At 49.8% G+C, this 22832-nt stretch overlaps 1 protein-coding gene across 2 annotated transcripts; it reads left to right on the top strand.

The window, feature by feature from the left end:
* Positions 1 to 4064: 4064 nt before the first annotated feature.
* On the top strand, positions 4065 to 14127 carry ASGR2 (asialoglycoprotein receptor 2). Of its 2 annotated transcripts, none has more exons than XM_012777125.3 (9): positions 4065 to 4470; positions 5107 to 5319; positions 9663 to 9779; positions 9991 to 10086; positions 10594 to 10665; positions 10897 to 10983; positions 11075 to 11226; positions 13385 to 13491; positions 13734 to 14127. In XM_012777125.3, exons 2-9 carry the CDS (start codon positions 5190 to 5192, stop codon positions 13897 to 13899), a joined length of 927 nt encoding a protein of 308 aa, XP_012632579.1. In that variant the 5' UTR covers positions 4065 to 4470; positions 5107 to 5189; the 3' UTR covers positions 13900 to 14127. The 2 variants fall into 2 exon arrangements, with proteins under 2 accessions (XP_012632579.1, XP_012632570.1); XM_012777116.3 differs by having other exon boundaries at positions 5082 to 5319.
* The last annotated feature ends 8705 nt before the right edge of the window (positions 14128 to 22832 follow it).

The raw sequence follows: 22832 nt of genomic DNA, 5'->3' as shown, positions 1-22832 counted from the left end.
TGACTACTCTAGGGACCTCATGTAAGTGGAATCATGCAATATTTGTCCTTTTGCTATGGGCTATTTCAATTAGCGTAGTGACTTCATGGCCTATCCAAGTGATAGCCTGTGTCAGGATTTCCTCCTTTTTTATGGTTGAATAATATTGCAGTGTTTGGATAGTTCACATTTTGTTTATCTATTCACCTGTCGATGGACACTTGTGCTGTTTCCACCTTTTGGCTATTGTGAATAGCACTGTAATGAACACGGGTGCAGAAATCTCTTTTCCTTGGCTCTGCATTTTGGGAAGATTTACCATTTCTGTTCTGCAAATCACTGACTCAGCTTCCTGCTATTACCAGTTGGCTCTTCACATCCTCTGCTGTGTTCCACAATTATCAATCATCGTGCTACTGCCCCCAAATTATTTTTCTATTATCAATTGTTCCTTTCTTATGACTTCCTGCTCTTGTTTGATGGAAGTAAGATTAATTTATTTAGCATGTAAACTGTAGATTTAAAAAAAACCTTTTCCCTGTTTATAGCTAAGTCTGTTTTAAGAGGATCATTTCTATGATTTATTTCCATCTTTTGACTCTCCGAACCCTCGTATGTCCAGTTCCCTTTGTCTTTGTGCCTCTTGCCTTAGATTGCTGGGGCTGCCGTAACAGGATGCCACACACTGGGCGGCTTAAACAACAGAAATTTATTTTTTTCATGGGTCTGGAGGCTGGGAGTCCAGGATCAAGGTGTCGGCAGAGTCAGTTTCTGGTCTCCTCCTGGCTCGTAGACAGCTGCCTTTTCTGTGGGTCCTCACGTGGTCTTTTCTATGCATTTCCATAGTGTCTCTTCTTCTTTTTCCTAATTCCCAGTAGTGATATGGATATTTTCTCTATAGAATTATATAGAATTATTACTCTTGTAATTTCAATAGAGAAAATATTTGGAAGTGGCATGGCAGGAAATACACAGGCTCAGACGGTCATCTATCTTGGACTGGCTGACACGTCTTCACTGGCTTCCTGATTCTCTCTGTGTTTTCTTGCCACCACTCTGCTGCATCTCTGCCCATCTGTTGGATGTGGGTGTTTTTCAGGCCTCCATCCTAGACCTTCTTCCCTGGCTTTGAATCCCTTTGGTGATTCTAGGCTCCAGCCTGACTGCCCACCCCCTCCCCCTGAGCGGCAGAGTCATCTGTCCCCAGCTACCTCCTGGCTGCCTCCCCGTGGGGGACCACTGGCATGATAAACCCAAGTCCCAATGGGAACTCACTGACTCCTCACCCTGCCGCCAAAGCACATCTCCCATGGGCGCCCTGGCTGGTGGGTAGTGCCACCAGCCACCACTTGTCTCAGCCAGAAACCTGGCCCTCCCAAGCTGTCCCTCTCCTCTGCTCTCCATATCCGACAGTTACGGATACCTCCATGCCCCTCCTACAGCTGTGGTTTCTAGGGTTCTTGCTAACGTGCTTTAGAATACGGAGGGCAGAGACTTGCGTCCACAAAGTGTTAGGATATTGGGTTCTCCCAGCGGCTTCCCGACAGTGCACGAGTCATGCCAAGTCCGAGGGGCGACTGTTCCATGATGCAAAGTACAGTTACTCGTCAGTCTCCCTTGACTGGATCTGTTGCCGTCTCAGCACAAGGTGACCACTGGAAAAAGGAGATTTAGGGTGTCTGACTACTTATTCCCTTATGTGAGGTGAGAATTAGCTCTCTTCTGCCATCTTCCAAATGCAGTGATGTCAGCATCTTCAGTTAAAAAAAATGAAGTGTTCACATTATATGTCTACAACAATGTTATGTCTTGCAGAGTTTAGTATTCTATTGTGATAACATTTTCTTTATAGCATAGTTTGTTTTGCTTTACTGGAGATATACTAGTTATTCTCATCTTGCAATGTTTTTCTTACAAGAAGTTTCTTTTTTTTTTTTTTTTTTTTTGAGACAGGGTCTCCCTCTGTTCCCAAGGCTGGAGTGCAGTGGTGCAATCATAGGTTCACTGCAGCCTTCAATTCCTGGGCGAGGTAATCCTTTCATTTCAGCCTCCTGAGTAGCTGGGACTACAGGTGTGTCCGCCACCACCCCTAGCTAATTCTTTTATTTTTGTAGAGATGAGATCTTGCTATGTCACTCAGGCTGGTCTTGAGCTCCTGGATATTTTGTTGCACTTTGAAGGATAAGATTCTTATTTCAGATCCAAAGAGGCTCACTGGCCTCCTCCTCTCCTCTGGGCATAAGGGAATAACTCAGAGTTACGACTGTGCTAGGTTAACACTTAGTAAATAATTTTAGTTAAGTTACAACTCAAGACACAGACTGTGGCTAAGAACTCCACAGAGGAAGTCCTCCTGAGAAAAGAGAATGTGATTTTAGGGAGTTTTTATTTTAAGAAATAGAAAATTGTTACAAGGAGGCTGGGCATGGAGGCTCACACCTATAATCCCAGCAATCTGGGAAGCTGAGGCAAGAGAATGGCTTGAGGCCAGGAGTTTGAGACCAGCCTGGGCAACATAGTGAGACCCTATTTTTACAAAACATAAAAAAATAATTAGCTGGGCGTGGCAGCATGCACCTGTAGTCTCAGCTACTCAGGAGGCTGACAGAGGAGGATTACTTGAGCCCAGGAGTTGGAGGCTGCAGTGAGCTATGATGATAGCACTGCACTCCAGCCTGGGAGACAGAGTGAGACTTTGTCTCTGTTAAATTTTGGCAAGTTAAAATGATGACTTTCAAATAGGGAGAAAGAGAAAGATGCAGAGGATGTCCCTTGTTTTCTCTGTCCCATCCAAGTGCCAGGAGAGGGGGGTTGTAAGTGACATACCCTAAAAGGTAGACTCAGTTTAGTCAAGGTGGATGGCCAGTGAGAATCCCCCCATCCCTGGTTGGCTGTTGGTGAACCTTGACGTGCAGTAGGCAATCCTATAAGCTCTTGCCTATATCTCAGGACTAAAGCCACACACCTGTCAAGATTGGGACTTTGCAGTAGTGTCTTTCAAACTTTGAGTTGTGACCCATTAGTGGATCCAGGAACTCAATTTAGTCTGTCATGAAATAGAATGCAAATAGTAAGGTAAGCATTGTTTTATGACACTGTGTGTCCATAGCACATCTCCAATTTTATTCTTTTATTCACAATCTCATTCAAGAAATACATGTTGAGCACCTACTATGTGGCAGGCGCTGGGGCTGCAGAAGACAGTGACGCATCCGCACATGCATGCGTGTGCAGGTGCCTGCACGTTCTGGATCACGCTGGGAAATGCACCTCTCACGGTGGGTCACAGCCAAGTTGCCGGTGGGAATGTCAGGATATTGGTGCATGGCTACTTCCTGTGTGGGTCAGAAAATTACGCAAGGAAAGGACAGGACCCCTTTTCAACACAGGGCAGCTTTATAAGGGAAACAAGGCCTGTCTCCAGCAGCCTGGGTTTGGTGAGGGTCAAAAATCCTGGACAAATCTGTGTTTTCTTTTTCAAGCTGTTATCAGTACAAGTGTAGAAGTTAATCACGTTCCTCAGTTCATGGAACAGTCTTCCCCGTGGGGCAGTGGAGATCCTTTCCTATGGTGTCATTTTTTCCCTCTTTACCCTGTTTCGCCTTCTCAGTCTCTACCTTCCTGCCCCTCTGCCTGGAACAGGTCCTCGATCTCCCTGGGGTGCCCTTCCCGCCCCTGTGAAATGGGATCACAAACGTACCCGCCTTGGGGGGGGTGTTGTACTGTGAGGGTTCACTGAGAAGTGTCTGTGGGGGATTTGGGACAGTGGCTGGCTTGAGGACAGCGTGTGAGCTCCCAGGGCCGGTGCAGGGCCTGGGCCTGAAGGGCCCACTGAGATCCGATCTTTCCTACCTCCTGCTTCTGCACGGCTCTCTCTGCTCCCCTGCGGCTTCTGGGTTTGAGGGACTTTATTCCCCAGGAGAACCAAGTGTCAGGCAGGAGCTGGGAGCCTGGTGGCCTGGCCCACAGGAGGCTGGGCCTGCGGCTCGATTGGTCAAGAGCAGAGGACCGATCCCTGTGATCCTGGTCGGGGATGTTTGGAGACACCAACAGTTCTGGGAAATTCAGAGGCAGGAAGGGAAAGGGAGGAGGGACGGAGGGGAACAGCAAGCAGCTCCCCCGGCCCCACTGGCCTGGCTCCCCCTCCCAAATGGTGCGATGAGGACTGAGGTGACTGGTGTGTGGGGTGGGGACAGCCCAGGAGGCCTTCTTCCTGGGGATCTCCAGGGAGAGCAGAGCTGGTCCCATCCCCCACCCAGCACTCACTGCCTGAGTTCCAGCTCTGTTTCCACTTCTGTTTACTGTCCAAAGTCCCAGGGGCAGGAGATGCCAGGTGAGAATCACTCGGATACACAGGCTCAGGGACCAGCTCCTTCTCCCCTTTCCCCTGCTCAACTTGTGCCACCCGCCCCAGTTTTCCTGGCTTTAACCCCTCTTGCCCCAGGACTGGGCTGCCCGCGGAGCCGGGAGCCAGCTCCAAACCTTCAGCAGGTAAGCAAGGTGGGGGAGGCAGCTGGGATGGGGATCTTTGGGATTAAGGACGCCCTGGGTCAGGGACCATGGTGGCTCAGTGGGAAGGTGTGGGGTGGTCTGGTCCATGAGAGGATGGACAGAAGGCTTCTGGCCATGTTAAGGTCTGAACAAACTCTCTTTATTTTATTTTATTTATTTATTTTTTTGAGACAGAATCTCACTCTTTTGCCTGGGCTAGAGTGCCGTGGCGTCAGCCTAGCTCACAGCAACCTCAAACTCCTGGGCTCAAGCGATCCTCCTGCCTCAGCCTCCCGAGTAGCTGGGACTACAGGCATGCGCCACCATGCCCGGCTAATTTTTTCTATATTGATTTTTAGCTGTCTAAGTAATTTCTTTCTATGTTTAGTAGAGACGGGGTCTTGCTCTTGCTCAGGCTGGTTTTGAATTCCTGACCTTGAGCGATCCGCCTGCCTCGGCCTCTCAGAGTGCTAGGATTACAGGCGTGAGCCACCGCGCCTGCCCCTGAACAATCTCTTGAGAAGGGACAGGACCAGCAGTATTTTAAAGCTCAGCCCCAAACTCACCTCCAACCTCAGACCCAACCAGAGCCACCATCTCGACCCACTCAGGTTCCACGTTCAATCCCACCATCAGCCTCCACGTGAATCTGCATCTTAGCACAAGCCCAGCCCTCAGCTCAGCCCCAGCCTCAGGTCCAGCTCCAGCCTGGGCTCGCCATGGCCAAGGACTCTCAAGACATCCAGCAGCTGGACTTGGAGGAAAATGACCACCAACCTCAGCTCGGTAGAAGTGAGGGGCCAGGCACTTGCAGGCAGACTCCCGGGGGAGAAGATCTACTTTGGAAAGGCAAGTGTCCAGTTTCTGGGGCTTCACTCCACCTCTGGCTCAGCTCCCAATCCCCCTCTGTCTCCCTGAGGTCTCTGTCACATTCACTCTGCAAGTGGGGACTGGGCCCCTCTGGGTGTGAGGTGCCCAGCACCTCTGCCTGCGCCTGACCTCACAGGGCCCCAGGCGAAGGTGTGTGCCCAGAGGTGTGGGGACACCTGGGAGCTGGAGACAACTTCTGCCCCTCCTCCTCCCGGCCCGAGAACATGCGTGCCTTCCATGTATGTGCGCATGCGTGTATGTGCTTGCAAGGGACGCACATTCAGCCAGGACTGTGTGTGTATGCGTGTTGGGGGGAGGTGAGTGCGAGTGGGTGGGGAAATGGGCACAGAGAGATCCTGGAAGATTCCTGCTCCTCCCCCAGCCCCCAGGCCCTCTGTCTGGACCCTACCAATCATGATGGAAGGCCCCCAGTGGCTGGGGAAAGGTTTTAATGTGTGTATGTGTGTGTGTGTGTATGAGAGAGAGAGAGAGAGAGAGAGAGAGAGAGAGAGAGAGAGAGAGAGAGATCTGAGCAGTTCTAGGCAGAAGGGCAGGGGCCAGGGATGGAGGAGGGTATCAGGCATGTGGGTGCTGGTGGTGGACTGGGTTCCAGGGAGGCAGGAGGGGCTGGGACTCAGAACTCAGCTAGCTGGGCTGGGAGGAGGGACCCCGTGTTCCTGAGGCTGGCAGACCGAGGGAGGGCTGGTGCTGGCCAGGGCAGGGCAGGAGGACAGGGAGGATCGGCCTTCCCACCAGGCGGTGGGCTCTATGGGGCAGAGGCCATGCCCACTGCACTCTTCCCTGCAATTCCAGTGCCCAGGCGGTGCCTGGTGCATAGTGCACACACACAAGCATTTAAGATATTGTTGAATCTTCTGAGAGTGAGAGGATTTAGGGTTGGAGCAAAAGGCCTGGAGAGAGTCTGGAAGTTTTGAAATTAATGGGAGAGGGAGCTCACCCAAGTGGACTGATGGACGCCACTGGAGACACAACCAAGTGAGCACATTTCTCCCCAGCAGCTTCTGCTGCCTGGGCGGGGAGTCATTGTGTGAGCCGCCATTGATCAACTGCTCACCAGGGCCCGTCTGCCACTCTTGCTAGCACTGTATGTGTCTACAGTTTCCAGCAAATTTAGAAATGTTTTGGCCATTGTTTCATCAAATATTTTTTTTCTGCTTCCCCCTCCTTTCCTTTAAGGAATCCAGTTACACAGATGTCAGCAGTCCTGCAGCTCACTGGTGCTCTTGCCATTTCGTTTTTTTTTTTTTTTTGAGACAGAGTCTCACTTTGTTGCCCAGGCTAGAGTGAGTGCCGTGGCGTCAGTCTGGCTCACAGCAACCTCAATCTCCGGGGCTCAGCAATCCTACTGCCTCAGCCTCCCGAGTAGCTGGGACTACAGGCATGCGCCACCATACCCGGCTAATTTTTTTGTATATATATATTTTTAGTTGGTCAATTAATTTATTTCTATTTTTGGTAGAGACGGGGTCTTGCTCAGGCTGGTTTCGAACTCCTGACCTTGAGCAATCCGCCCGCCTCGGCCTCCCAAAGTGCTAGGATTACAGGCGTGAGCCACCACGCCCGGTGCCATTTCGTTTTTGATTCTTTTTTCTCTTGGTGTTTCATTTTACATAGTTATTGCTATTTTTTAAATTGACTAAATTTTTCTTATGCATATCTAATCTTCCACTAATTCCACCTAGTGTATTTTTCATTTCAGACATTGTAGTTTTCATCTCTAGAAGTTCAACTTGGGACTTTTAAATATCTCCCATGGTTGTACTTAATTTTGTGAACATATAAGATACAGATATAATATGTTTTAATGTCCTTGTCTGCTAATTCTAACATCTGTGCCAGTTCTGGATTTGTTTTGATAGATTTATTAATAGTAAAATCCTCATATAAGTTGTGTTTTCCTGTTTTGTTGTATGTCTCATAATTTTTTTTTTTTTTTTTTTTTGAGACAGAGTCTCACTCTGTTGCCCAGGCTAGAGTGCTGTGGCGTCAGCCTAGCTCACAGCAACCTCAGACTCCTGGGCTCAAGTGATCCTCCTGCCTCAGCCTCCTGAGTAGCTGGGACTACAGGCACGCGACACAATGCCCGGCTAATTTTTTTTCTATGTATTTTTAGTTGTCCAGCTAATTTCTTTCTATTTTTACTAGAGACAGGGTCTTGCTCTTGCTCAGGCTGGTCTCGGACTCCTGAGCTCAAAAGATCCGCCCACCTGGACCGCCCAGAGTGCTAGGATTACAGGCGTGAGCCACCACGCCCGGCCAGTAATCTTTGACTGGATGCCAGACATTGTGAATTTTACTTTATTGGGTGCTGGGTATTTTTGTATTTGAGCTTTGTTCTGGGATACAGTTAAGAAACTTGAGGTCAGTTTGATCCTTTGAAGTGCAACCCTCTGGTCTCCTCAGCATCAACTCCTCAACTCAGGAGGTCTGCAGGGCTCTGCCTAGATGTCCCCTTACTGGCCTGTGGCCTGAAAACTTTCTCCAAGTAAAAGGCTGAAGCAGTCAGCAGGCTCACTCGTGTATTTCCTACCTCTCAGGATCATTGCCCTTCTTTGCTGAGACTGCAGTCTTGAAAACTCTCATTTCTTGTAGTTGTCTGTTGTTCGCCTTGGTTGTCTCGGGGGAGGGTAAATCCGGCCCCTGTTATTCCATCTGGGACAGACTCTTTCTTTTACTTTCAAACTTGCCTAAACGGCATTTAACTCACTTAACTCTCTGAATAATCCAATCAGGCACCTACAACTGGGATCCCCATTTTACGCATGAGAAAATGGAGGCACCAAAACCTCAAGTGACTTGTCCATGCCCTCGGAGCTAGTTGGTGGCACAGCTGGACGTCTGGGTTCAGGGTAGACATGCAGAGGCAGACGGCTGGGCTGACCCAGAGTCGGGAGGCGAGAAATCACAGGTCACGTCAGGAAGCAGGACAGGGGTCTGCTGGGTGGACAGTGTGGGGGGAGCAGCCGGGGGTTCATCCATGGGGTCCCAGCTGGGGTGGGGAGGACTGGGGTCCCACAGTGCTTCTGGATGGAGTCGGCAGTGAAGTCAAGGCTTAGCCTCTCTGGGTCAAGGTGGGGGTCCTGAGTGTGGCTGCAGCGGGAAGGTGAAGAGTTGGTGTGAAAAGGTCAAGAGTTCTGGGTGGTCACTTACTGGGGATGGTGGCAGGCAGTGACCCAGGGAGGAAGATTCTGGGCCCCTGACTGAGCCTCCCCAGCATGCGGGGTGCCGGGGTGCGATAGCAATGAGGAGAGAGGGGCGTGCTCGGAGTCAGGGCCTGAGGCAGAAGGAGCAAGCATCCTGCTTGCAGGTGGGGGGTGGACGGTCCCTGCTCTGGGCCTGGAGGGACAGCCGGAGGGCAAGGCCAGCCCCGTGCGTGTGAGGCTGTGGGTGTGGATGTGTGAGAAGGTGAACAAACGCGTGCATTCGTATGTATGTCTATGTGAGCGCATTCACGAGAGAATGAGTGTGCTCGTGAGTGTGCAGATGTGTTTGTGAGCGAAATGAAAGGTGTGTGAGAGAGTGTGTGTGTATTTGTGGGCTAAGGGGAGAGGGTTCACAGTGGAACGAGGGTTCTGGGGCTGTGGGCGGGAGGGGCTGGGGCAGGCTCTGAGTGGTGTGGGGTGAGGAGAGCAGAAGGGGCCTGGAATGTGGCCCTGGGGAGTGGTCCATGGTGGAATGACTCGGATTTAAGGATCCCAGTGGGATTTTGGGAGGGGAGCAGTTGTTCTCGTCGGAGACTTGTATGAGGGACGCAGGCATGGATTTTAAGAACACATGGCCCAGCCTCTGGGGACCCCGGTTGGAGGGGCCAGGGGCCTTAGAAGAGTTGGAACTAAGTCCCAAGGTGACCTGGAGGCCTCTCCCACAGGCTAGGCAAGAAGGGAAACCATTCACAGATCTTTTTCCGGATGTGTGCCTGGTCACAGCCCCATCTGTCCCCTGGCCCCCTCTGTGTGTCCCCCGGTCCATGATTGGGGCTTTGCACACAGCTGATATGAATTTCATGTGTGAGTTGCATGCGTGTTGTGCGCTCCTGGGTAGGTGGCTGTGCATGTTTGCACATGTGTCTGTGAGTGCCAGTGTGTAAGTGTGTGCGTGTGCGTGTGCAGTGCCCAAATGCTGCGGCCAAAGCCCAGGCATCCCCCCACGCCCGCCCCACCTGGTCTCATGCCCCCATGGGGTCAGGCCTCCTCAGACTCCTGAGCTGACTGCTGTGCGGGGACGGGGACGTTGGGGGCGCTGTGGGGTCCTCCCTGAGGCCCTGAGCTCCGTGCCCGGCAACTGACTCCCCTCTCCCGCAGGGCCGCCTGCGCCCCAGTGCTTTGCACAGCGTCTCTGCTCCATGCTCCGCCTCAGTCTGCTCGTCCTGGGCTTCAACGTCCTGCTGCTGGTGGCCATCTGTGTGATTGGGTCCCAAAGTAAGGGTCACAGCGGCCAGCAGGGGTGGGCCCTGAGGGGCGAGGTGGGAGGGGTGGCGGCAGGGTGGGGCATGTGCTGGGGCAGGTGGGGGTTGACGATGGGGAGACAGTGGACTCCCGAGGCAGCAGCAGTGTCGGGGAGGGTGACAGCAGCCTGGACGGTGTTGGGGACACCCCCTCCCTCACGCTGTCCCCACTGTCTCCTGACAAGGCACACAGATGCGACTGGAGCTGCGGGCCCTGAAGGAAACCTTCAGCAACTTCTCCTCAAGCACCATAGCGGAGGTCCGGGCTCTGGGCGCCCACGGTGAGCGGCTGGGTGGGCTCCGGTGCCCTCTGTCCGCACTCAGGCGTGGGCACTCAGGGCCCAGTCTGTGGTGGGGGTGTTCGGGTGCCATGGGGTGCACACCGGAGCTTCCAGGAACGCTGGCCCACAGCCGGGGGCCCCAGGACCAGGCAGGTGGCGAGAAGGGGGCTTACCCAGGAGGGCCAGGGGGTGAGGAAGGCCACTGGGACTGTGGGCGACTCTAGTGGTGGGATGAGCAGTGAGGTGGCCCAAGGGTGTGGAGGGGCTGCCCCACGCAGGCGTATTGTGAGAAGATGGGGACCCCCGGAGGGATTAAGCAGCAGAGGGACCTGAGCCGCTGCGGCTGGGTAGGAGTCTGGCCGAGGTGGGGAGGCCAGGCGGTGACGCCTGCAACGCCCTGACCCAGGACAAGGTGGTGGGCCCCAGGCTGTGCCCCAGGACTGTGAAGATGGGGAGACACTCAGGGGGCAGGACGGAGGGAGACGGTTGGGCTTCCCTCTTTTTCAGGAGGCAGCGTGGTGGGCAAGTTGACGTCTCTGGGAGCCAAGCTGGAGAAACAGCAGCAGGACCTGAAAGCAGGTCAGAGCCGCTCCCGGCGCGTGGGGGTGAGCGTGCGTGCCGCGTGCTCTGGTGTGCCCCTGGGTGTGGGGTGTGGTATGTCGCCATCTGTGTGTGTGTGTGATGGGCTGTGTGAGTATCTGGCGTGTGTGTCTGCGTGTGTGCTTCCCCAGCCAAAGACTGGAGTCCTGTGCCTGGTGCGGGTAGGTGGACCGCACGGCCACTCACAGCACTGTCCATCTGTCCCCCTAGACCATGCCACCTTGCTCCTTCATCTGAAGCACTTCCCAGCCGATCTGCGTGTCCTGTCCTGCCAGATGGAGGTCCTCTACAGCAACGGTAGGGATGGTAGGGACGAGGAAGTCTCCGTTCCAGTGTGCCTGTCCCCTCCAGCTGGATCTCGTCCGCCTGAACTCCCTCCCCCACTCAGGCTCGGAAAGGACTTGCTGCCCCGTCAACTGGGTGGAGCACGCGGGCAGCTGCTACTGGTTCTCCCGCTCCGGGAAGCCCTGGCTGGAGGCGGAGAAGTACTGCCAGCTGGAGAACTCGCACCTGGTGGTCATCAACTCCTGGGAAGAGCAGGTGAGGCCTCGCCTCCCAAAGGCAGGAGGGATCCCTTGGGAAGCGGGCTCTGGGTCTCTCTTTAACCTAAGGAAGAGTCCAGAAGCAGACGTGTGGTAGAACTCCGGGAAGTCTGTAGTGGAGCAGCCTTGATTCTAAAAGGTGGGGGGTTGCAGCCAGGAGCTTGGCAAAGAGACGGGAGCCAGGTGACCAGGAGGTGAGGCACGGGTCAGGATACAGAATTCAAGACAGGGTGACCTAAAGGGCCAGGACAAGGGTGGGGGCACCGAGAGCTCCTTCTTCCTGTACTGACTTCTGGATGTGATGGTCACTTGGGTGAAAGGAACAGAGTGGGCAGGAGTCCAGCGACTCGCCTACAATGGGTTACTGGTTCCTCCAAGGCCCTCCGTGTTTCCTCTTCCCACTGCTGCCACCAGACACCAAAGTTCACAGAGAAGAATCAACCCATTAGAATGGACAGGACAATTTTGGAAAAGTAAAAATGGTAATAATGGTAACATTTACTGAGCACTTACTATGTGCTGGGCACTTTCACATATTCAGTTCTTTAATCCCCACAACACTAAGGGGCAGGTGCTCTTACTGTCCCCGCTGTAAAGGGTGGGGAAATGAGGGCACCAGGGTTAAGTAACTTGCCACACAGCTAGCCCGCAATGATGGAGCCAGAGTAATCCAGGTCACTCGGCCTCCTTGGCCAGTGTTTGTTTCCGACCATGATGTGCTGCCTTGGTACCTGGGGTCTTGTGGGGCTGTGTTCTGTATGGACTTGGAAGTATTATAATGCCACAGCAATCAAACCAGGGGATACAGAAGCCAGGATATATTCATCGAGTGTTTGCTATGCATCAGGCTCTGTATGTGCTCTATGCGGTAGAGCGATTACAAACATATTTTGCTTTACTGATCAGGTTGAAATTGGGCGGCATCAGGGAGAATATCTTGTCTCCAGGCACTTTCTCTCCCACTCTGCCGACTCCTCTGAATTTGGGGAGCAGCTGCACCTGCCTCTGAGGCCTGACTCTTCATACACAGGACGTTGTCCTATTGGCAGGATTCTAGAGTTTAGGGGTGCTACCGACTCCTCTGAATTTGGGGAGCAGCTGCACCTGCCTCTGAGGCCCAACTCTTCATACACAGGACGTTGTCCTATTGGTGGGATTCTAGAGTTTAGGGGTGCTACAGTAACTGACGCTGCCCTCGGACGAGGTGCCTAACTGCAGCCTCAGTTGTGTCTCTAGGGAGTGTGAGCGCAATCAGTCAACTGTCCCCTAAAGCAGTCGGAGGCCCTTCAAACGCGTCAAAGGGACCATTAGATAAGCATGTTGGTCACCAGGTCCATCCTCTGCCTCTTCCACAGAGCTAGGTGACCATACCTTCCCGAGCTACCCTCCCAAAGCCTGAGACAGAAGTCCTCAGGAATAGCCACATCTGTGAGAGAAAACACTGGAGGGCTGCTGTGCTGGGGTGTGGGCACAAGTCCTGGGCTGTCCCTGCGAGCCCAAAGACCACCTTCCCTGGGCTGGGCTGCCCCCGCGCACCGGGGCTTCCTTCCACTTCCAGCACAGACCGTGGCCAGATCACAACGGGGCTCTGGGAAGTGGGTCTAAACTTAGAAGGCCCCGGGCCTGGCAAACCTCAGGAAGTGAGAGCCAAGCACAGAAGCAGGAGCAACCTGAGAGGCGAGTGAAACTGAGGTCCTTCATGGTCTGGGGCCTATGGGGGCAGCAGGACCAGGGTCAGGATTCCAGGACTTTGAGGCTGTGGGCAAAAGACAGGGAGAGGACGGGCGCTGGGGTAGCAGCTGAGTTGGAATGAAGGGGGACGCTGGGCCAGGGCTGTGGATGGACGGACGTGGCCACAAACTCAGGTACCAGGTTGGCTCTCCAGGCCCTGCCAGCTCTCTGCAAAGTAGCAATCATTGTGGCACCCAGCTTGAGGGGCTTCTGAGGATTAAATGAGATAATCCTTGTAAAGACTGGGTACAAAGTCAAGCCAGCACGTGTGTCCTGAACAGCAGCCTTGGTACAGAAGACAGAGCCGGGAGGCAGTCGTGCTGGGAGCTGAGGCTTCAGCCTGGGGGTGGAGGACACAGCTCCATGCCTGCATAAAGGGAAAGGGACAAGGGACTGGAACTTCCCTCCCACCTGCTTTTTTCCAGAAGTTCATTGCACAACACACAAGCCCCTTTAACGCCTGGATAGGTCTCACCGACAGCGATGGCAGCTGGAAATGGGTGGATGGTACTGAGTATAGGCACAACTACAAGTAAGCGGCCCCTCCCTGCATCGCTTCCTTAGACTGCCCCGGGGACGGCCACCTGGCCTTTCACCCCACTACACTCTCCCACCTGTCCATCAGGGACCAAATTCCCCAGCCCTCTCCTTTTGTCTCCCAACCTCCAAGGCTGTGCCTTGCGCCCTTGAGCCCCTCCAAGGCTTTTCTGCGCTGGGGTGAGGGATGTGGGGTCGGGGGAGGTGTCAGAGCTGAGCGTTGTCCTGCCTCCTTAGGAACTGGGCCATCACCCAGCCAGACAACTGGGAGGGACACGAGCTGGACGGAGGCGAAGACTGTGCTGAAATGCAGCCGAATGGCCGCTGGAACGACAATTTCTGCCTCCAGGTGTTCCGCTGGGTGTGCGAGAAGAAGCGGAATAGCACCCTGCAGGAGCCCTGAGCCCCACCCCTGCCCGCCCCGCTTCTCTGTTGGGGGCTTTGAAGAAAGGGAGAAAAGTAGAGTCAGGGGCATAGGGAAGGGTTGAGGAAAGATGTTAATAGAAAGGGTGGTTTAAGAGTCTCAAACCCTGGGGAGGCTGAGATCCCACCTCTTTCCACAATGCATTGTAACTATTCTAATTTTCAGCCTCCTCAATGGACTAGGAAAAGAAGAAACAATTGCTCGAAACTGCGTGGCCTGGTTATTTGGAACTGGGAATTGTAGGGTACAAAGAAGAGGGAGAGGAAGGGCCTGGAAGAGACGAATTGTGAATCCTGGACAGCTGCCCCTTGACACGCAGTTCTGAGGGACCCGCTGGGGGAGAGGCCGGGGCAGAGGGTGCAGGGCCTGTGCTCCTGGGTGGGGCAGGGGGTGCTGCTCTGGGGGCTCCCGAAGGGGGCAGCTTGCCCTGCGGTGGGTGTCTCCCCAGGCCAGGTCCCAGGGAGCACCCTCAGCTCCACCCTCGACCTCCACGGTTCACAAAGAGGAGGAGGATTGGCAAGCTGTCTTCCTATCTCTGCCTCTTTTTTTTTTTTTATTTGTTTTCACCCCAAACAGATCTAGACCCATCTCCAACACCAGTGTCACCAACAATTTCCATACTAGATAAACTTCCCCTTCCAAGATCATTCCGAAACTGACTTTGGAAGGATCTTTAAGCCGGAGCGGTGGCTCACGCCTGTAATCCTAGCTCTCTGGGAGGCCAAGGCGGGACGATCGCTCAAGGTCGGGAGTTAAAGACCAGCCTGAGCAAGAGCAAGACCCCGTCTCTACTAAAAATAGAAAGAAATTAGCTGCAAAAATACACAGAAAAAATTAAACGGGTATGGTGGTGCATGGCTGTAGCCCCAGCTACTCAGGAGGCTGAGGCAGGAGGATCGCTTGAGCCCAGGAGAGTTGGAGATGAGGTAGGCTGATGCCACGGCACTCTAGCCCAGGCAACAGTGAGACTCTGTCTCAAAAAAAAAAAAGGATCTTTAAGCAATTACATTTAAAAATTTTTTTAATTACAAAAGTAATATATGCTATTAGTAAAAAATGTTTCAAATGTGCGAGTGTGTGTGCACACAGAGAGGGGGGTGTCCTCTCCTCACTCTTCTTCCCAGAGCTAACTCTTCCATGAGTAACCTGTTGGAACCTTTCTTGTGTACGTGCAACTATGCAATACTATACATCAGTATATATCACAGTTTGCCTTTTCGCTTTACAGTGTCTTGTGGACATTGTTCTAAATCGCGCCATCATCTGACAGGTTTTACCTCATTGAATTTGGCAGCTGTAGAGAATTCCAGAGTATGGATGTGCCATGCATTAGTTAACCATTCTCTGTGGTGGGCAAGTACTTGCCATTTTTCTTTGTTTGTTTTCACATACAGTGTGAGTAATTTTTTTTACCTGTAAGCTTGTGATAGGTCAGGACTTCCCAATTTTCAGTTGCAAATTTTCTAGGACTGTTCCTTCAAAATTTACATGATTGCCACTAAATTTTTAACAATTATGAAAACGATAATACACACACTCTAAAGGCTCACAGGGCTAGAAGCAGTCACTTGATTTGCTCTCTTTAGTTCCTACTGCTGCCCAGAGAAACTGCTCTCAGTGTTCTAGTTGTTTCTTCTAGTATTGACATCTGTAGTTGTAAATAATACACACAAGCTGACATCTCTTTATTTTCTTATTTTTATGTGAGAGCGGGGACCTCACAAGGAGCTCATGGTGCAGGTTGGAGAAAGAATTCTCACACAGAATTTAGGATAGAAAGAAGTACAATGTTTATTTATTTTCCCGAGAAGGAGAAAGAGAGAAAGAGAGAGAGAAGGAGGGAATGGCCATGACACACAGAGGAAGGAAGTGCTGGGGCAGCTGAGGGAAAGCTGTTTGGAGTTTTAAAGGGTAAAGGTGGCTTTTGTTCCCTATGCTTTAGCAGACTGGTAACAGAAGCTGCAGTGAAATTGTTGTAGATGTTCTTTCTTTTTTTCTTTTCCTCTGTGAGGCTGAGTTTTCTGAGCCCTCGAAATGTGTTTTTTTTTGACAGAAACTGAGGCAGAGAGCTGGAGCAGGAAGTTTCCACCCCGACTGTCTGCTTAGGCCTCCTCAAGGCTGACAAAGAACTCTTAGAGATAACAAGTCAGGCCACAGATATTTTAATTAAAACAAAGGGCAGTTGTACTGTGAGTTTATTTCCCTTGCTTTCTGTTTGATAGTGTATTTTCCTCTGTTAGATAGGTTGTTAGTAAGGTCATCTTTCGTTTCCCCCTGTCTTTGGTTAAACCTACAATTTCCATTTAATGAACTCAGAATCTGGGGAATATGGGCGGTGCTCTTTTTTCTTTTTCTTTTTGTGTTCGTTTTTGTTAGACGGGGAGGTCAAGATGTCCCTACCTGAGAGAGAGTTCATTTGGGTTATGAAAGTGGAGGGGATTGAAAATGGACAGTCTTAAAAGTAAGATTGGAGGCAGAATGGGGGCTTTGCTGAAGAGAAACTGTTAAGGCTTGAATTCAGTTTTGTATGAGTGCTACTAGACAGTGGGGAATATAGGGCTTGAAAATGCGAGCTAAAAGCAGAATCACTAGGGGCCCTAATAGAGGTGTTAGCCAAGAGAAACACGACCATATGTTGAGTTTAAAATTCCGCCAGTCAAATCCACCAGAGGTTCCTTGTTTGTGAAGTGTATTAGTCCTATTTAGAATGCCTGGAATTTTAGTTTGTATTTTTTCTGACTGGTTAATAAAAAAACAACAATATTCTCCTAGCATAGCACATATGTCTCCATGTGCTAAGAGGCAAGAGATCAAGAATTAAGAGACCAAGAATTCATTTATTAGGCCGGGCTCGGTGGCTCACGCCTGTAATTCTAGCACTCTGGGAGGCCAAGGTGGATGGATCGCTCAAGGTCAGGAGCCCTAAACCAGCCTGAGCAAGAGCGAGACCCTGTCTCTACTAAAAATAGAAAGAAATAATTTGGCCAACTATTTTTTTGTATAAAAATAGAAAATTTTTTCTATAGAAAAAATTAGCTGGGCATGGTGGTGCATGCCTGTAGTCCCAGCTTCTCAGGAGGCTGAGGCAGTAGGATTGCTTGAGCCCAGGAGTTTGAGGTTGCTATGAGCTAGGCTGATGCTATGGCACTCTAGCCCAGGCAACAGAGTGAGACTCTGTCTCAAACAAAACAAAACAAAACAAAACAAAAGAATTCATTTATTTTGTAAAACAATTCCTGTCAGGGAATTTATTTGTTATTGTGGTATAGCATTTTGTTGGGCTGAGTCCATGGCTGATTGGCTTATTTTTAAAGACAATCTTTGTGCCATAAAGATTGAGTTAAGTAAGCCAGCAGTGCCCGTAGCAAGCCCTGCTATTGCTCCAATTATTGTGAGGATGACACAGGCACTGTGCTTGGATCAGTGTGTGAGGAATAAATGGGTAGAGGCAAGGTATCACTGAGAAGAGTAAGGTTAGGAATTACGTATGTCAGTGTACAAGTTCCGGTCTAGTTTGATGGAAGGCATAGATAAGCATTTGATCCACAGAGAAAGCAAGTTTGGCTTTTGGGATTTAGACAAATATCTATGGATATGTTGAAATAAGGCATTGTAAGGTGGTCCTTATAATGTTCTTGGTCTTCATAAGCAGAAGCTAAAGTCATTCCAGCCAACGGAGGTCAACATGAGGTACATGCAGGAATAGTAGAGAGGCTACATGTCCAATTGAAAGAAGGAGTAGTAGGATTTCATCCTATCTCATGGGCCTGAGGGGTTTTTAGTTTTTAACATCCCTGGTGGTTGATGTTAGTAGGTTGGAATCAAAAGCTTTTCCCTTGAAAGGGCATGATTGTGGGGACAGGGGACAAACGCCAGCCCCCAGATAGCTTGTTTGGGTCCAATGGGTGGTGCCATTATGGAGTTTAGGAAAATATATGCTATGAAAAGGGGTTTGGGTGGGTACAGTAACCCACACACGGTTAGCAGTCAGCTGGAAAGTGTGACTATAGGCCAGGGAGTCATCAGAAAACTCTCCCACAAAAGGGCCTGGGCTAGATGGACTGACTGGGCACAGGGCAGCTTGGTGCACCAGTGAGACTGAGGAGAATATTGTTCCCTGGAATTTTTTTTTTTTTTTTTTTTGAGACAGAGTCTCGCTTTCTTGCCTAGGCTAGAGTGAGTGCCGTGGCGTCAGCCTAGCTCACAGCAACCTCAGACTCCTGGGCTCAAGCAATCCTCCTGCCTCAGCCTCCCGAGTAGCTGGGACTACAGGCACGAGCCACCATGCCCGGCTGATTTTTATATTATATATATTAGTTGGCCAATTAAATTCTTTCTATTTTTATGGTAGAGACGGGGTCTCGCTCAGGCTGGTTTTGAACTCCTGACCTTGAGCAATCCGCCCGCCTCGGCCTCCCAGAGTGCTAGGATTACAGGCGTGAGCCACCGCGCCCGGCCTGTTCCCTGGAATTTAAAGTCAGCTGTATCATGCAGAGAGTCTAGGAGGAGGCGGTTTAATCCAACACTTTGAGTAGGACTGAGGAGGGTCCACAGTTTTAAGAAGCTGAAGGGCCTCCTGGACCATAAGCAAATAGGGATGTTGTATAATGCCCAGGGTGGGGGTGTGAAAAGCATAATCTTTTCTTTTCTTTTTTTTTGAGACAGAGTCTCGCTTTGTTGCCCAGGCTAGAGTGAGTGCCGTGGCATCAGCCTAGCTCACAGCAACCTCAAACTCCTGGGCTCAAGCAATCCTGCTGCCTCAGCCTCCCGAGTGGCTGGGACTACAGGCATGTGCCACCATGCCCAGCTAATTTTTTCTATATATGAATTAGTTGGCCAATTAATTTCTTTCTATTAATAGTAGAGACGGGGTCTCGCTCTTGCTCAGGCTGGTTTCGAACTCCTGACCTCGAGAAATCTGCCCACCTCGGCCTCCCGGAGTGCTAGGATTACAGGTGTGAGCCACCGCGCCTGGCCAATCTTGCTTTTCAATGATCATCTTCATTAAGGCTTTCAGCGTGGGCAGAAATAGGATGGGCCTGGTATGTGAGCTGTGTTGTGGCAACATTTGTAGAGCCATTGGAAAAGTACAAGGAAGAGGAAAAGGGCAATAAGAAGCCATGTATAGCACAGCATATTATTAAAGCTCATGGTTCTGAGGCTTTTTGGTGGGTGAATTGGAATCTGGAATCTGTGATGGGCTGGCAAGTGTAGGTCGCTGGCCCCTCAGGGAGCTTGTGGCGGGGAGGATCTATGCAGGTGTCCTCAGATTACGGCCCACGGGCCACATGCGGGTGTTTTTGCCAGTTTGTTTTTTTACTTCAAAATAAGATATGTGCAGTGTGCGTAGGAATTTGTTCATAGGTTTTTTTAAACTACAGTCCGGCCCTCCAACGGTCTGAGGGACAGTGAACCGGCCCCCTGTTTAAAAAGTTTGAGGACCCCTGCTATAGGCTTGAGCTGTGAGATGAGAATCCAGGACAGAATTCCCAGAAGTTTAGCTGCAGTGGGAGTGGTGAGAATTACCTGAAAAGGGTCCTTTCATGAGGGTTGTAGGGGGCCCATTTGTCCTGGGAGATCTTCCAGTAAGACCGGGTCTCCAGGTTGTAAGTGTCGTGGTCCCTTTAAATCAAAAGGTTGAGGTCAAGGAAGGGGTGTGTCTGCATATTCCCTAAGAAGCTGTCAGGTCAGGTTGACTATTGGCAAGAGGGGTGGGGAAGTTGAGGTGACAGATGACAAGAGGACAGATCACCCATACATAAATTTAAAGGGGGCAGAGAAAAAAAGGGGTCTTGGGCAAATGTGGGGCTCGAACTAATTCTATCTCTTGAAATAGGCCCTTACAATTTCACATGCCTGTCTCTTTTGAGATAGTCCCTGGACCTAGAGGGAAAATGTTTGTACTTTTAGCAGCAGTGGATAAGGTTGGACCAGGCAGGATTTAACAGTTTTAAATCTTGGAGATGTTAGATAAACTTTGTTATTTTACTTAAGACTTGCCATGACTGTGGAAAATAAAGCAAGGGAATCAGTAATGTTAAAGTAGAAAAAAATATTTTAGTTCTTTTGATGATATTTTTTAAAGAAGCAAATCTTGGACCATAGCTCATTACAAACTGTTGTTTAAGAAGAATCAAAGTCAAACAATAATTGTCTGTGGGTGATAAAAAGTCCTACAATAGCCATAGTCAATGATGTAAAGGAGACCTGGCTATCTCTGTGGCACACAACAATCTAGCATAGATAATCATTAATACTATTGATAATACATATCAATCTATACTGGAACTTCTGGAATTTCACACAGCCTTGGGATACATATTTACAATTTATTCATACAAATATAACCCAAAGAAAGTTAAACACCATGTCATATTTGACAATGTATTCCCGTACGGTTTAACACAGCAGTCCCCAACCTTTGGGGCACTAGAGACCAGTTTCATGGAAGACAATTTTTCCATGGATTGGGGTCGGGGCATGTTTTCAGGACGATTCAGTGCATTACGTTGACTGTGCAAACTTCTGCGCTAATGATAATCCAGGGGTCTTCAAACTTTTAAAACAGGGGGCCAGTTCACCATCCCTCAGACCGTAGGAGGGCCGTTGGGGAGTGCTGGGCACATTCCACACATGCGCACTGTGGGCCCTGGACCAGTCGGCTGCTGAGCAGGACAGGCAGCGGGGGCAAAAACACCCCACGGGCCGGATAAATGTCCTTATTTGCAGCTGCTCTCTAGTGCTGGCATCACCACCTCAGCTCCACCTCAGATCATCATAGAGTGTGCAGCCCAGATCCCTGGCACGCACAGTTTACAGTAGGATTTGCGCTCCTACCAGAATCTACCGCCCTGCTGATCTGACAGGAGGCGGAGCTTATGTGGTGGCCTGAGCGATGGGAGGGGCTGTAAATACAGGTGATGCAGCCTTGCCTGCCCACCACTGGCCACTCATCTCCTGCTGTGCAGCCCCTTTCCTAACAGGCCACAGACCAGTACTGAGCCCTTGGGGCTTGGGGACCTCAGGTTTACCATATCGACAAGCCTACTAAGTTTCTCTTGGACTTTTAGTAGCTCTATTATTAAAAGCTAGTTTGAGCTTAAAATGACTGAATTTAGCCTTTTGTTCTTGGAAAGTCTGTCAAACATTACAGGTCTAAAACATTTGTTGTCGTGAAACAGGATCATAGGTTATCATCAAATTATTGTCATTCGCCTACCCAGACTGACAATTAAAAGATTTTAAAAGGCAAAAAATTTTACTCTTAGATAGAGAGGACTCAGCTTATAAGGAGGCAAACTGAATTTATCTCTTTTCTTTCCTTCCCCACTTCTGAAAAGGTAAACAAAAATCTTTTGTTATTTTTATTAACAAAATTGTATGAAAATTTTATTTAAAAGAGAAAACCAAATTTTATCTTTGTCTTTAGTTTTAAGTGAGTTTTTAATGGTCACACTGTTGTCCAAAGTAGCTGTTCTCAGTAACTCTGGATTTGTGAAAACGTATCAGTAACTTAGCAACTGCAGCTATAAGCAGGCAAAAGAAAATAGTTTAATAAACTCTACATTTAATTCTACAGTGGGAGATCGACCCTTTGAGTTTTGAACTTTTTAGATGTATTTTGTCCATTAGTTTGAACAGGTGTATAAGATTAGAAATTTAAGAGGTTTTAAACATAAGTCCCCTAACTGAGAAAACTTTGTTGTTTTAACCAGAATTTTTTTTAAATTACAGCTAACTTGATCACATGTAATTTTTTTTTTTTTTTTGAGACAGAGTCTCGCTTTGTTGCCCAGGCTAGAGTGAGTGCCGTGGCGTCAGCCTAGCTCACAGCAACCTCAAACTCCTGGGCTCGAGTGATCCTTCTGCCTCAGCCTCCCGGGTAGCTGGGACTACAGGCATGCGCCACCATGCCCGGCTAATTTTTTATATATATATCAGATGGCCAATTAATTTCTTTCTATTTATAGTAGAGACGGGGTCTCGCTCTTGCTCAGGCTGGTTTTGAACTCCTGACCTTGAGCAATCCGCCCGCCTCGGCCTCCCAAGAGCTAGGATTACAGGCGTGAGCCACAGCGCCCGGCCTGTAATTTTTTTTATAAGTTTCCTTTTGTGAACCTTATTTTGACTTGTACCAACCATTTATAACATACTTAAGCTTTTTGTTTTTGTCCCCAAATTTTCCTTTTCCTTAAAACAACCAGTGATTTTTAGGTCAAACATTTTTTTATACAATTTTTAAAATATAATATTATTTTTTTTCTGGTTTTTATCTTTTTTACCAAAAGTATATTTTTACATTTATTGTTTTTTCACATCTATTTTTCTTGTTTTACTGGTCACCTTTTATCCTGTTCTTACTTTTTTCTAAAAGCATAGAGTCAGGACTTCAGATCTAGGTAAAGGGAAAAAGAAGGCTGTATGTAATAAAGTCCTAGTTAAGCTTTCCCAGAAGTCTGAGAAGGGAAGCCTGGAGTGTTAGAGGAGTTAGGTGTCTAAATTAACCACAGATTTTTCCCAGTAGGGGCTGGGGCAATTGGGAAACACTAAAAGGAGCCAGTAAAGACTTGATCTCCCAGTGAGTAGAGGAGTTTGGGAATACACAGGGGATTTGTATTTTACCTTTCACTCCAACGATGGAGATGGGGAGGGAAACTGAAGCCCTAAAAATTCAACAAGAGTAGAGCAAGTGGCTCCAGTGTTTATTAAAAAGTCAATGTGTTTACCTGTGACAGAGAAAGTTGCCCTAGGCTTGGCCATTTTGATGTTGCAAGATGGAGTCGTGTGGGGTCCAAAGTCTGTCAGACTGCAGCAGTCTCAGGAGGTCCATGGGTACGGAGGGAGCTGGTCTAGGAGGGCTCCACCAGTTCCAGAACGCAAGCGTCATCTCCCGTTTTAGGAAGAGGGCACTC

This window comes from Microcebus murinus, chromosome 18 (genome assembly GCF_040939455.1).
Source record: "Microcebus murinus isolate Inina chromosome 18, M.murinus_Inina_mat1.0, whole genome shotgun sequence".
Lineage (NCBI taxonomy): Eukaryota > Metazoa > Chordata > Mammalia > Primates > Cheirogaleidae > Microcebus > Microcebus murinus.
Note: the sequence above shows the minus strand (reverse complement) of the source record. Positions and strands in the feature narration are given on the sequence as shown.